We start from the raw sequence: 15557 nt of genomic DNA on the forward strand, positions 1-15557 counted from the left end.
CATAATAGCTGGACCATCACCAAGCGGCCACATTCCGGTCGCATATATAACTGACAGATTTATAGCATCCTCTAAATGTCTTTTACACAATTAGATATTCACTCTGGCTAAATAATTATGAATTCATCCATTATGGCTAAAAACGTCTCTCAATATCCCAGCCTCTCAATATCCCTTATCTTCATACTAAAAGGACGATTATTGGGTTTTAGTACATTAACAAGGAACTCTAGATCATGGGTTAGATCAGTACTATTTCTTTATATAAAAGCACTTTGTCCTAATTGTAAATACGTGACATATGACTCATGCACCCATCTGGTTAGTTTCTGATAAACAAGTGTTTAAGGAAGTCCACCAGACTCAAATGATCAGATACAGACCTGAATAAAAAGATTCACATAATACCAGACTACAAGATGGCTACCACAGCATCACTAATACAAAATGGCGGAGTATAAAAGCACTACAGCTCTGCGCTGTCATTGCGTCTTATCAGAAGCCCAGAGCTGCAGTTGCTCTGGGCAGCCTGTGTAGCCTCTTCCATAATTCAGCTCTCAGCCTTGTTGTGCTGGCTGGTCAGAAAGTATGACCCCCCAGCGTTACACTCTCCCTGCTGCATGACTGGAGGAGACACTGCAATGCAGGGGAAAGGACTACAAATTGTCAAAATGCATTGTGGTTCCACCCCTGCCATGCTGAGAACCCACCCCCTGTGAGTGACTCCACCCCTCATGAGTCTATTATGATGGGTGGAGAAGGCCAGTAACACCCTAGTAACACCCTACACGTGCTTACAAAGGATGGGAGCCAGGAAGAGGACAGAAGGAAAGCAGCCTGCTTGCACCAGGCTGCTGATTACAGGTAGGGTAAGAGCAAAACCCCTTCTGTCTTGGCTCCTGGTCACATCTTCCTGCTGTCATCCCTCTACCTGTCATCTCTAATCATCACCTCTACCCCATGTCTGTTCGTCATCCCTTCTCTGTAATCTCTGCTCATCACCTCTCCTCCATCATCTCTGTTCATTACATCTCCCCTCTGTTATCTATGCTTATCACCTCTCTCCCCCCCCCCCCCCCCCCTTCACCTCTTCTCTTCTGCTCACCTCTCTCTCTCTGTCTACTTGTCACTCCTTCTCCATCATCTCTACTTGTCGTCTCTTCCCCCTGTCAACACACTTGCTCACACCTCTTCCTCCTGTTGTCACTGCTTTTCACCTGATCTAGTATCTACTAGAATCTATCTATCACTACCTGTCTGCTACTACAATCTATCTGCCACTATGAATCTACCTATCACTACCTGCTTGCAGGCCGTATTTACCTCACAGGAGCCTATAGGCACAGATGTCCTGGCACCTTAGATTTCTCCCTCCATGAACCTACAAACCCTGGCTGAACCGCACCCCAAGTGTGCTGGCTGGCCTAGATGTCACTTCTCCCTTTCTTCCTTTGTCCTATAGGTGCCCCTTAGCATTAGGTAAGCCAGAGATATCCTCAGTATTAAGTAGCTAGAGGTGCTCCCAAGTATTAGGTAGCTAGAGGTACCACCGACTGAAGGGAGATCTCATCAGTGGAATGCAGAGAGCCAGGTGAGTAACCTCTCATTTACACTACGCTTGGGACTCTGCCTAGGGAAGAAGGGAGGCAGGCACTCAGGGAGGGGAGTTAGCCACTTTTCCATCATCAAGAGCCTGTAGGCACATTGCTACAGTGCCTTATGGTAAATCCGACCCTGCCTGCTTGCCAATACAATCTGCCTGTCACTACCTGACAACCACTAAATCTGCCTATCACTACCTGCTTGCCACTTCGATCGACCTATCACTAGCTGCTGGCCACTACAATCTACCTATCACTAGCTGCTGGCCTCTACAATCTGCCTATCACTACCTGCTTGCCACTTCGATCTACCCATTACTACCTGCTGGCCACTACAATCTACCTATCACAACCTGCCTGCCACTACAATCTAACCATCACTACCTGCTGGCCACTACAGTCTGCTTATCACTACCTGCTGGCCGCTACACTCTCAGAAAATTACTCACAGGAAGTGTCTACAAGCAGTATCAAAATTTATTTCAAAATTATCAAAAAGACCACATAAGACACCCCCTTATCCCCCCTTAAAAATTACACGGCCGTCAGATGCGGATCCAGAAGGGTGCAGGCATGGCACGTGCTCCAGGCGACCTCCCTCTTCAAACATCAGGAGGGGGCGCAGTGCTGCTGACAGCATTCCTGAGTCTAAGGGAGTAACAATCATCCAGCAGCCTGGCCGTCTAAGTCTTTGTCATATATCTACATTAGAAGCTATTGAGAGGTGAGCTCCGAACTTTTCCCACTCTCCCTAACACAGATCATGTCTCAGTACCCTGAGATAGTGTCAGATGCTCCTGGTCTGGAGGTTACAAGGTCTCTTATTAATTCTCCTCTCTGGCATTCACATATTCCTCAGCCTTATCTCAGTGTGCTGTTTACTTACTTTTATTTATGACACTCTCTGCACTTTAACCATTACCCTGCTGGAATATTTCTGCCTAGTTTTAACAACGTCTCTCTTGTACAGTGTACCTCAATAGTTAAAATGTATTATATTTCTAGCTCAGTATCTATCTACTGATATTTAATAGGTTGTCAGGCTTTTATTATGTTATAATCATCACTGCAAATGTTTCATTTCTTTCATTCATATGAGAGTGGTGGCTGCCATATTTATTTCCTTTTAAACAATGGAAATCGTGCTGATCTTTCTGGTCACCTGAAACAAGCATGCAGCTAATCTTGTCATATGTGTCATAGACCTTTGATCTGCATGCTTGTTCAGGGTCTATGGCTGCAGGGAACACATTTGCCTTTCAGTTTTCAGCTCGTGTTTTTCTGCATACCAAGTGTGTTTCTATGCAGAAAAACAAGTGCGTTTTTTTTCACAACAGCTAATGTAATTGATACAGAAAACTGACAAAATGAGCAAAATTATCATGCAGAATGGCAGTTTTTTTTCTGTGCAAGAAAAACACATTAACCCTCTGGGCGATACAATTGCATCGCCCAGGAGGGGGAGCAGCACTTTTTTTTTTATTTATTTTTTTTTAAATCATGTAGTGAGCCCTGGGCTCACTACATGATAGCCGCTGCGCAGCGGCATCCCCCCACCCACTCCGATCGCCTTCGGCGATCATAGTAAGCAGGAAATCCCGTTCAGAATGGGATTTCCTGCTGGGCTTCCCCGGTCGCCATGGTGACGGGGCGGGATGACGTCACCGACGTCATGGACATCAGAGGGAGTCCCGATCCACCCCTCGGCGCTGCCTGGCACTGATTGGCCAGGCTGCGCAAGGGGTCTGGGGGAAGGGGGGCTGCGCGGAAGGGCGGGTAGCGGCGGATCGGCGGAGATCGGAAGTTACACGCAGCTAGCAAAGTGCTAGCTGCGTGTAACAAAACAAAAATTATGCAAATCGGCCCACCAGGGCCTGAGAAATCCTCCTGCGCGATATACCCCGAGCTCAGCTCGGGATTATCGCCCAGGAGGTTAAGTAAGAACTAGCCCTTTGATTAACATGAATTGTTCTGTGCAGAAAACGCGTGTGAAAACAGTCAAGTATGTTCCCTGCCTTAAAGGGAACCTGAAGTGAGTGAAAATATTTAAAATAAACACATGACATAGCTGCAAATGAAGATTACATACTAACCTCACCATCAGTTCCTCTCAGAAACTCACCATTTTCTTCTTACAGTGATCCCTTCAAGTTCTGACAATATTTTGTCAGAACTGAAATATACCAGTTGCTGTCAGTTATATATCAGCAGCTGTCAGTTACAACAGAATGTGCAAGGTAATGTCCATGTTTCCCTATGGCTCAAGTGGCGATATTACAGTGTGTTGACCAGCAGTTAGGGGGTAATGGGCATTTTTAAAATGGAGTACTGAGAAATCCATTGATCACATTGGACAAATGGGACACAGGAGAGGAGAAAGAGATTGAGTAGCAGACTACGCAGGAGGTACAGTATGTATGACCTGTGTATTGTTATTATGACTTTTTATTTTCCGTTCAGGTTCTCTTTAAAGTACTTGAGGCAGAGGATCAAGGATAGCCTAATTTATTTCATAGTGACTGTTATATTTTGGTATTTGTGTGCGCGCATGTGTTCTTTTTGCATGATGGGGTTAGCCTGTCCAAAAAGGTTAGACAGGATGCTGTTGATTGTAGGTGTGTGTGTCTGTGTGTGTCTGTGTGTGCGGGGGGGGGGGGGGGCTAGGTTTGCAATTTTAGTATTTGCCATGGGCGCTGTCTTACCTAGATACGCCACTGATGGCCGTGTAACTCACAAGTCAGCTGACATCACTCACTCACACTCACCACCTAACTAACTTCTGTACTAACTGGATACTAATGATTGGATGGAAGGAACACCACCCCGGACCATGTATGTCCCAATGCCCAGAACCTGAAACCTTGCTGGTTGGTTAGGCAGTCCTGTTAAAATCGCACCTCACCGGCCTTTCATAGCTTGTAATGCTAAAGCAGTCCCCAACTTAAGCACTGTATATCATAGTTTTGCCACAGGTCAAAGCAGAGCATAGCATATGTCAGTCCTCAGCATTCCCTCAACGTAAGGAAGCTCGTCACAGCAGTACATCAAGGATGGTATAAGGTCTCACTCTTGGTTTGCAACAAACAAGCGATTGCCCTCTCATCCACCTGTGTAGACTTGCTGCATTTGTACACAGAAGTGCTTGCAGGCATATGCAACGTAAATAGGGACCACACAGTTGCTCGATTGGGCTCTCACCACTGCCAGGATAACGAGTGTGTCTCCTCAGCTGCCACCTGTGACCTGCTATCCACTTCCACTCAAGTCGCTCCTCTGTAGATAGACCGGGATGCTTTGCTAGGATTATACCGGCTGGTGAATGGGATACACCGCGCTGTACAGTGTGGGTGAGTCAGCTGCTTGTCACATCAGTGTCACGTGACATGTTTCGCCTGGCCGCCCCAAGCTTTCTCAAACGTAAGTTGGGATTGGCCCGTTGCTCTCTATTCTTAAGGTAACATGGGTGGTATTGTGTACAATCATCGCTCAGGTGTAGTCTGCCTAGCAAATAGTCGTTCAATTCACTGACCAATCATTATTTCTTAACTTTCCAGCAAGCCCAAGCACTTTCTATCTTAGCTTAAACTTCATTTTAAACACAGACGATATATTTTTCTCTTGAATGCTAATAAAAAGACAAACAATCTATCTATGGTCAGTGGTCACGCTACACCATTTCACTGAATATAACTTGAACACATTTATACAGTCTGCTGTCAGCCCAGTGCCCCACACTCTATAGACATCTCAGAGCTATGTTATCACAGTTATTCAGGCATAACAGTTGTACGAGCCCAGGGGTGGACTGACCATTCGGGCACTCGGGCACGGACTGAGGGCCCGTGGTCAGGGGGGGGCCCGCCAGAGAACCCTGAGCAGGAGGGGAGGCAGCCAGTGAAAGAGGGCGATGGGCATAGCAGCGGAGAAGGGGGGAAGTCTCCCCCCCTTCTCTCACCTTGGGGCCCCCCTTCCTGGCTCTCCCCTCCGGAATGTGTAAAGGTCGCACAGCGGCTGACAGCGGGCGGGGACTTACCACTGTTACAGCCACTGGAGGAGGCGCTGATCTGTGTGCCGCTAGTCTGGTCTTGAGTAGACCAGACTAGCCGCAGGCACACAGTTCTGAAGGGCGCCCCCCACCATGTCCACCATATTTTACACCAAGTATCCACATGTTGCACATTCGTACAAAGCTGTATCATGTAGGATTCTGCAGCACACCATTGTCCTAACTGGCCAAAAGAATGCCCGGCTTTTGTGTCTCCACGCCGCAGCACTCCATTGGTCCACCAGGGCAAAAAAGCTGCACTTTAAGACGGTAGAAAAGGAACAAGAGACAGGTCTGTATTGAGACCTTTAGGGACAAGTGTATGCAATCTGAAAATCCACTCTCCATCTGTCGTAGAATTTTCTCATAATCGCACCAAGGGCACCCCCCCACAGGGGATAGGTTTTGTTTGTAAAGCCTTATCTACGCGTGTAGATGAGGCGGCGATGTTCCTTATCAATCGAGCCGCTGATGCGGCTCGATTGATAAGTTCCAACAGGTCCGATCTGTGAGCCGCCGATTCTCTGCTCGTTCCCCACGAGGGGACAATGGCAGGGAATCGAGCGGAAGATAAGCGGTGCCGGGCGGGGACGAGCGGGGGACCGAATACGACGCTCGCGTGGCGAGCAGGGACGCGGCGGATACGCGCGGGGATGTGGAAGAGGTGATCCGGCGGCTAATCGAGCCGCCGGATCGCCTCCACATCTCCCCGTGTAGACGGGGCTTTAAGCCCTTTAAACGTAAATCTGTCTGGATCGATGGCATGAAACTTTTCAAAATGCTCACCCAGAGGGGTCCGACTGTTGCATTTTTAATGTTGCTGACGTTCTCCTGTATGCGTGCCTTTAGGGGGCCTGTGGTCTCTCCCACATACAGTGGTGTGAAAAACTATTTGCCCCCTTCCTGATTTCTTATTCTTTTGCATGTTTGTCACACTTAAATGTTTCTGCTCATCAAAAACCGTTAACTATTAGTCAAAGATAACATAATTGAACACAAAATGCAGTTTTAAATGATGGTTTTTATTATTTAGTGAGAAAAAAACCCTCAAAACCTACATGGTCCTGTGTGAAAAAGAAATTGCCCCCTGAACCTAATAACTGGTTGGGCCACCCTTAGCAGCAATAACTGCAATCAAGCGTTTGCGATAACTTGCAACGAGTCTTTTACAGCGCTCTGGAGGAATTTTGGCCCACTCATCTTTGTTGTAATTCAGCTTTATTTGAGGATTTTCTAGCATGAACCACCTTTTTAAGGTCATGCCACAACATCTCAAAAGGATTCAGGTCAGGACTTTGACTAGGCCACTCCAAAGTCTTCATTTTGTTTTTCTTCAGCCATTCAGAGGTGGATTTGCTGGTGTGTTTTGGGTCATTGTCCTGCTGCAGCACCCAAGATCGCTTCAGCTTGAGTTGACGAACAGATGGCCAGACATTCTCCTTCAGGATTTTTTGGTAGACAGTAGAATTCATGGTTCCATCTATCACAGCAAGCCTTCCAGGTCCTGAAGCAGCAAAACAACCCCAGACCATCACACTACCACCACCATATTTTACTGTTGGTATGATGTTCTTTTGCTGAAATGATGTGTGACTTCTACGCCAGATGTAACAGGACATGCACCTTCCAAAAAGTTCAACTTTTGTCTCGTCGGTCCACAAGGTATTTTCCCAAAAGTCTTGGCAATCATTGAGATGTTTTTTAGCAAAATAGAGACGAACCTTAATGTTCTTTTTGCTTAAAAGTGGTTTGCGCCTTGGATATCTGCCATCCAGGCCGTTTTTGCCCAGTCTCTTTCTTATGGTGGAGTCGTGAACACTGACCTTAATTGAGGCAAGTGAGGCCTGCAGTTCTTTAGATGTTGTCCTGGGGTCTTTTGTGGCCTCTCGGATGAGTTTTCTCTGCGCTCTTGGGGTAATTTTGGTCGGCCCGGCCACTCCTGGGAAGGTTCATCACTGTTCCATGTTTTTGCCATTTGTGGATAATGGCTCTCACTGTGGTTCGCTGGAGTCCCAAAGCTTTAGAAATGGCTTTATAACCTTTACCAGACTGATAGATCTCAGTTACAGTACTTTTGTTCTCATTTGTTCCTGAATTTCTTTGGATCTTGGCATGATGTCTAGCTTTTGAGGTGCTTTTGGTCTACTTCTCTGTGTCACATAGCTCCTATTTAAGTGATTTCTTGATTGAAACAGGTGTGGCAGTAATCAGGCCTGGGGGACTACAGAAATTGAACTCAGGTGTGATAAACCACAGTTAAGTTATTTTTTAACAAGGGGGGCAATCACTTTTTCACACAGGGCCATGTAGATTTGGAGTTTGTTTTCTCACTAAATAATAAAAACCATCATTTAAAACTGCATTTTGTGTTCAATTATGTTATCTTTGACTAATAGTTAATGGTTTTTGATGAGCCGAAACATTTAAGTGTGACAAACATGCAAAAGAATAAGAAATCAGGAAGGGGGCAAATAGTTTTTCACAGCACTGTATTTTAACCTCCTTGCCGGTCTAAAAAATCCGGCAAGGAGGCAGCGCTGCACTTTTTTTTATTTTATTTTTTTTAAAATCATGTAGCGAGCCCAGGGCTCGCTACATGATAGCCGCTGAGCGGCGGCATCCCCCCACCCACTCCGATCGCCTCCGGCGATCAGAGTATGCAGGGAATCCCGTTGAGAACGGGATTTCCTGCAGGGCTTCCCCGGTCGCGATGGCGACCGGGCGGGATGACGTCACCGACGTCATGGACGTCGTGACGTCAGAGGGAATCCTGATCCGCCCCTTAGCGCTGCCTGGCACTGATTGGCCAGGCTGCGCAGGGGTCTGGGGCGGGGGGGGGGGGCGGCTCGGCGCGGCGGGTAGCGGCGAATCGGCGGCGAGCGGCGGCGATCGCGTACTACACGCAGCTAGCAAAGTGCTAGCTGCGTGTAGGAAAAAAAATTATGCAAATCGGCCCAGCGGGGCCTGAGAAATCCTCCTGCGCAGGTTACCCCGAACTGTGTTCAGGATAACCGGCAAGGAGGTTAATCCGCAAGGACATGTTATCATATATAAAACAAACTTTGTATTACAATTGATAAATGATTGCACACTGTATTCATGTCTAGCATTTGAATCAGTAAACGTATCTGATCACTCAACTAAGTGGCACACACTGCAGCTTGAACAGGGGTACATACCCTTAGGTTGCCGGGATTCACCCAACCACATTGTTGACGGCAACGGCCGTTTTGGCTGGTAATCTGAACGCACCAGGAGATCCCGCAAATTGGGAGCTCTCCTGGCTGTCATTTTTGGGTGATCTCCTACCAATCGAGCAATTGTGAGGTCCAGTTGCAGTATGTGCCAATGTCGAGACAGAATACCCCTAAACTGACTCCAATGAGTACCATATTTTGTAATTAGTCAGATTGAGTCATCTGACTTGGATTTCTTTTTCCGCCGTAGTAGGCTATCTCTGGATGTCAGTTCAGCCTTCAATTTTGCCTCCTGTATGACCTGACCGTCATAGCCTCTTTTCAGAAACCTGTCTGCCATAGCCTTAGACTCAAGAGCAAAATCACTATCCCTGGAGCAGTTTCTGCGTATACGCAAGAACTGACCTGTTGGTTTACCGCTAATCTATGCCTGAGGATGAAAGCAAGCGGCATGCAGAAGCAAATTGCCTGCCGTGGCTTTCTGTATGTACATGTTGATATCCCCAGATTATCTTTCCTTATTTGTAAGTCAAGAAAACTGATTTGTTCACAATCCACAGTATGTGTAAGGGATATATTCCTGTCAGTCATATTCAAATGGTCCAGAAAGACCGACAATTCACTCCTCGAACCCCGCCAGACCAGGAAGACGTCATCGATAAACCGAGCCCAACAAGCGGCGTGGGCCCCAAACGCCACATTCACATACACCTCGCTCCGTTCCCAGAAGCCGAGGTGCAAGCAGGCATAAGATGGGGCACACGCTGCTCCCATCAACGTTCCCCTGATCTGGCGGGAGAACGATCCTCCAAACACTCTGCCAACTACTACAATCTACCTATCATTACCTGATGGCCACTACAGTCTGACTATTCATAACTTCTGCTGCGCTCTATAATATTGAAACAGTCAGTTTCCTCCTGCAGTGTAGCTCCTCCTGGTCATTCAGTAAACCATAAAAAAATAGAAAAGAGATGCTTCACATAGCGTGTAAAGTACGCACACTGAACACCTCGTGTGTAAACACTCTGAAATTGGTGGAGACGTCACCTTAGGAGAAGAGAGATAAGGGAGCCTGCGCATCCCCCCAGAGTGCCTGCTTATCCTCACACTTCTTGTTTCTCAGCATGTAATGGCAGCCATTGCCTCCAAGACCATATCTCCTATATCCGACAAGAAGCTCAACATAGTGTAAACCAGTAATTTATTGGGTTAAAAAGCCCTGCTCAAGTACTACGTACACGATCAATACTTGTATCATGGCATGTAACAAAGTCTTATACTCGCCGTCGGTCACCATCCTGCAGCTCTGTACGGCCAGTCACAGTGCAATGCTAGCAGAAAGCGTCCTCGCTCCGCCCTACGTGTTTGGTCACGTGGGAGTGACTCATCAGGGGCTGGACGCACGCTCAGTGATCTCAAACTTTTATACATCCTACCCTGCACCTCCCTGCGTTCCAAGCAGGAAATCCTGTGTGCGTTCCAGCATCCCCGCTTCCTATAGCCAACAGGGGGAGCTTGCAGGGTTACATACTATTAGATACAATTCAGCCTATCCCCTATTAGTATACAGCATAGTACATCCCTAACATTGCTAGTCTAACTATAATCAGGCAGCGCTATTAAATACAAATTGGCAATAAATACATTCAATATCATGACAGTATTAGGTAGTGACACTAAACAATAACATTAAAATACCTATAAAACTATAAGATCATGCAACTGTCCCACCTAGGAGCATTAGTAGAATAACACAGTGTGTAAAACATCTATCTAGCAGGGCACACATAGAACACATACATATTGAGATGAACAGCTCCATAAAAATAATGCACTGAATTCAGACATTGCAAAAAGAGCTTAATACATACATTTTAGGTCTATGTAACCTGGTCATTCACATGTATATATCTGTAGAACAATTTTATATCAGGCCTTACATTCATTATATAGAGCAATATCTATTAATTGGGAGGGCGATGATGGTGCCTTGAACAAGAGGATACTGCTTGCAGTTGTGATAGTGCTGGTCTTCAAATCGATAAGTACTGTTGCTATCTGACATTTCCACTGAGCGCGGCTTTTCCATAAAATTATTGACAGTCTGACTATTACTATGTGCCAGGTACTGCAATTGTCCTATCACTATCTGCTGGCCACTCCAATCTACCTATCACTACCTCCCTTCTACTACAATTTGCCTATCAAACTGTGCTTTGACTGGAGTGGGAGGACCAGTATGGTGCATTGAAAATTCTGATTGTGGCCCTGTCTTTATGGGTGGCATTCATTCCAGATGTCACCAAATTCATGTTGCCAGATACCAATGCGGACACCTGCTGTTTTGACAGTAGAGACTGCTGCTAGTGAGTTCTCACATAGTACCACTCTTTTTCAATCTCAGGACCCACTTCATGTTCTAATGTTTATGCTACCTTCTGTATGCTGTCCATAATGCAAAAATACTATTTGCCTGCTGACACTTTAACTGCTATTTCTGGAAAACCACAAGGTCTTTTGGAACTTACTTTTCCCTTGTTGTCATTGTTCTACATATAACTAGCAAATTTGGTGGCTGTAACATGTATAGAGGCTTTGCGGTAATGGTGATCACTGTGAGGGGGGAGCCAGGAGCATGGAGCACAGATAAAGTGTTGTTGAAGCGGTTGCATTGTTGCAGTCTGTGAGCCTGGGCAGCCACTAGAAAGGGCGAGAGACTTTTCTAACTGGTGGTAGTGGTGATACAGCCGATGAGCTAATAAGGGACACATGCTTGGATGGGGCAGTATAAAGGTGGAGGAATTATGACAGGTTGTTCTATGATGGTTATGTGTTTCTTTTGAGAGTTACAAGACCAGTGAAGAGACAAGCGCTAATTCACACTTCAAAAGCTTTTCTAAGCGCTTTGTGATTTTAAAAGCTCTTGCTAATGTTATCCTATGTGTGTGTTCTCACTGGAGGGATGTGATTTTGTAAAAATCCTCCATAGCGTTGCATTAGGAAGAAAGAGCGTGTGAATCAACCCTAAGGAGCATGAGAGAAAGAGCACAGCATTAGCTACAATTCATATATAAACTTTCCAGAGGTGGTTAACAGGGTCCTTGCAAACCTACAAGAAAGATTTGAAAATTGGTTTTGATCCATACTGCTAAATAGACTTTGGAAGGGCACCTAGAAACACTTCATTTCATAAAAATACCTGTGAATAGATAATAATGGCCCAATTTATATATCCTAAATAACAAATGTATTGTAACTTTTAAAATACTGGGTAACAGCTGTGATATACCAACTTTATTTTCTTTAGCTGACTCTGCTGGAACACATTCCCTTTATACAATATACAAGGAGTATGAACTCATGTTTCATGTTTCAACATCGCTACCATACATGGCTAAAAACAAACAGCAGGTATGCTTTTGCCTTTACATTCTGATGTTGTTGTTCTTTTCAAACATAAATGTCTAATTTTTGATTACTGAGTTATAATGTGTCAGGCCTGGAACCCACTACAAATCGTAAATCACTAGCACAATCGCTAGCGTTTTTAATAAGCGATTTGTAAGCGATTTCATGAGTGTTTTCCGGCGCTTTTGGGATCGATTTTAAAAAGTGTACGCTTTTTGCCAGTGATTGTGTAGCAATTTGCGATTAGTGATTTTAATTCTGATTGGTCCTTTCAATGTATCATAATTTTATTTACATTTTGCAATCGCACTCAAATCGCTATATGTAGCGATTCATGAGCGATTTGCCAGCGCTTCAGTACATTACATTGAAGCTCAAACGCTTTCAAAATGCTGCATGTCCTGCGATTGCGATTTTGCTAATCGCAATCGCTACTGTGGAATTTGTTACATTTATTTACATTGGCAGAGCGTTTAGGGAATGCGCTAGCGATTCAAAGCGCTCCCTAAACGCTCAAAAAATTGCTCTAGTGGGTTCCAGCCCTCAGACCCTTTTTCAGGCTTCAGTTTCTGTTCTGATACTAGGAAAAAACCTTTCCGCGATTCCGTTTCAGAAAGAAATTCTGTTAACAGATATTGAAGCATCAATAAAGAAAAATGTGTAAATGAGAGATTAAAAGTGATTAAGGCCTGTTTCACATTGAAAATTGGCAGTAGTGGTGCAGTCCCGTTGGCGAATTATAAAATACACCACTTTCGCGCATGCACAACTTGAAAAACTGTGACGGTTAGTTTAAAATCACATGCATTGCCATAGACTTACATGACTCCTGGTTCACTGCAGGAGCCACACGGTAACGTAAGTATGCGCTCGCGTTAGGGTACTTCTGACGCAGCGCACCTCAGGCAATGTGAACTTCCCCATAGACTTGCATTGGCCTAGCAGTAAGCTGCGGTAAAATGCTGCACCACACCGCACCAGTGTGAAAGGGCCCTAAAGTGAAAAGGGGATTCCTGATCCTGGTGAAAATTTTATTATTATGTCCCTATAAGGCTCCCTGCATACTGCATGCGATTCCGATTTTTAATCGGTTTTTACTTCCGATTCCGATTTTTAATAGTTACTGCATGCTGAGCTTTTTCCTCCATTTTTCTGTTGATTGCATTCAGGGAAAATCAGAATTGCAAATTGGAATCGGTAACGGAATCGCAAAACGGGTTTGCAGTGTGCAGGGAGCCTGTTTTTTTTAACTGAAGGATAAATTGTGATTTGTATTACATTTGACTGTACACATGAAAAACTGAAAAAAATCCCTTAAAAAAAAAAAAAAGGACTCCGCAGCTCATGTCTCCTCAGTCAATTCATGTGTTTTAGTCAGGGCAGGGCTAAGGCTAAGGCAGAGAATCAGAATCAGATTTATTTCGCCAAGTGCAGCAGTTGACACACTCGGAATTGTTTGTGGTACACATCGACATAAAGCATAGTACAAAGGCATTAGAAGCATAGTAGTGCAAAAGCATTCAATGACGACAGACAAAGACATTAAAACCAGGTAGTGCAAATACATGTACAGACAAGGGAATTTAGGTATTGTAGTGCACACTACATGCAGTAACCACAGAATAGGTAAACATTAATTTAGGCCTGGGTCACAGATGTGCTATTTAGTTTTCCTGTGTGTGTGACTTGAGTTCAGAAGGCCCACTGCTTGGGGGAAAAAAAGAGTTCCTGTGCCTGGAGGTTTTGGTGGAAATAGCCCTGTAACGGTGGTCTGAGCGCATGCGGTTGAAGAAGCGGCTGCCAGGATGGTGTGGGTCATTCGTGATCCTGTAAGCCCTTGTTCTCAGCCTGGATGCGTGGAGGAGGTCCAGAGGTGGCAGGGGTGAACCAATGATTCTTTCCACTGCATTGATTACTCTTTGTAGTCTGTACCTGTCACTCGTGGTGGCACCCCCATACCAAACGATGATGGATGAGCACAGGATTGACTCGATGGTGGCGGTGTAGAAGCTAGACAGCAGCTCCTGCGGCATACCAAACTTCCTGAGTTGTCTTAGGAAGAACAGCCATTGCTGCGCCTTCTTTTGGCATTTAGTGGTGTTTTCACTCCATCTCAGGTCATTGGTGATGGTGGTGCCCAGAAACCGAACACTTGATACTCTGGTGACTTCAGTGCCTTCGATGAATACCGGGCTGAGTGGGGGGGCTGGACTTTTCCTGAAGTCGATAACCAACTCGACGGTCTTTGCAGCGTTTAGGACAAGCATGTTGTCCTTACACCAGTTGCAGATTCGCTCAATCTCACTGCGGTAGGTGCTTTCGTCCACTCCACTGATGAGACCAAGGATGGTGGTGTCATCTGCAAATTTAATTACCTTAACGCAGTCAGCAGTTGAGGTACATCTGTTTGTATAGAGGGAAAACAGGATCGGAGACAGTACGCAGCCTTGGGGGGCGCCAGTATTTGTGGTCCTCATTTGGGAGAGGCAGCTGCCAAGTTTAACCTGTTGTGTCCTGTTTGTGAGGAAGTCCTTGATCCAGGTGCAGAGATTTCCGTCAAGCCCAAGTTGCGCTGAGTTGTTGTACAGGATGTTCGGGCAGATCGTATTGAAAGCAGAGCTAAAGTCTAGGAAGAGGATCCTGGCGTAGGTGTTGGGTCTGTCCAGATGTTCCATGATATATGCCAGGCTGATGTTGATGACATCCTCTATGGACCTGTTTGCCCTGTATGCAAATTGAAGTGGATCTAGGAGAGCGTTGGTGGAGTTTTTCAGATGGGTGAGGACCAATTTTTCAAGGATCTTCATGACAGTTGAGGTAAGGGCCACAGGTCTGTAGTTGTTGAGATCCGTAACACCTGTTTTTTGGGTACTGGTATGATGGTGGACCTTTTAAGGCAGGAGGGTACCTTGCCAGTCGACAGGGAATTCTGAAAAATGGAGGTCAGCACGGGGGCTAGCTGGCTAGCGCAGGATCTCTGGGCCAGAGGCTTTCCTAGGATTTAGTTTCCGGAGGTGCCTGAGTACGTCAGACACCTGGACTACTGCTGGTTCTGGGAGGGCACTGCCAGTACTAGGAGAGGTGGGGGTTGCCCAATGGGTGGCCCTCGGGTTTCCTACATGGGTTGATCGTTGTTCAAACTGCAGTAGAATTCGTTGAGTTTTTCTGCTAGTTCGAGGCTCGGGGGTGCATGTTGTGGAGAGGGTTTGAAATTTGTGGCTGCCCTAAGACCTTGCCAGACTTCCCATGTGTTGTTTGAGCGTAGGCGGAGCCCCAGCTTGTTGGAGTACGCCCTCTTTGCGT

At 45.8% G+C, this 15557-nt stretch overlaps 1 protein-coding gene across 1 annotated transcript in view; it reads left to right on the plus strand.

The window, feature by feature from the left end:
- The window catches only part of LOC137504805 (signal-induced proliferation-associated 1-like protein 2), a 161410-nt gene extending 147000 nt beyond the window's left edge, over positions 1-14410 (plus strand). Inside the window, exons 5-6 of the mRNA XM_068233396.1 lie at positions 12154-12257; positions 14372-14410. Of these exons, the coding sequence (XP_068089497.1) occupies positions 12154-12257; positions 14372-14410 (143 nt within the window). The remainder of the gene's footprint in view (positions 1-12153; positions 12258-14371) is intronic.
- Positions 14411-15557: the final 1147 nt, after the last annotated feature.

The sequence above is a fragment of the Hyperolius riggenbachi genome, chromosome 4, assembly GCF_040937935.1.
Source record: "Hyperolius riggenbachi isolate aHypRig1 chromosome 4, aHypRig1.pri, whole genome shotgun sequence".
Classification (NCBI taxonomy): domain Eukaryota; kingdom Metazoa; phylum Chordata; class Amphibia; order Anura; family Hyperoliidae; genus Hyperolius; species Hyperolius riggenbachi.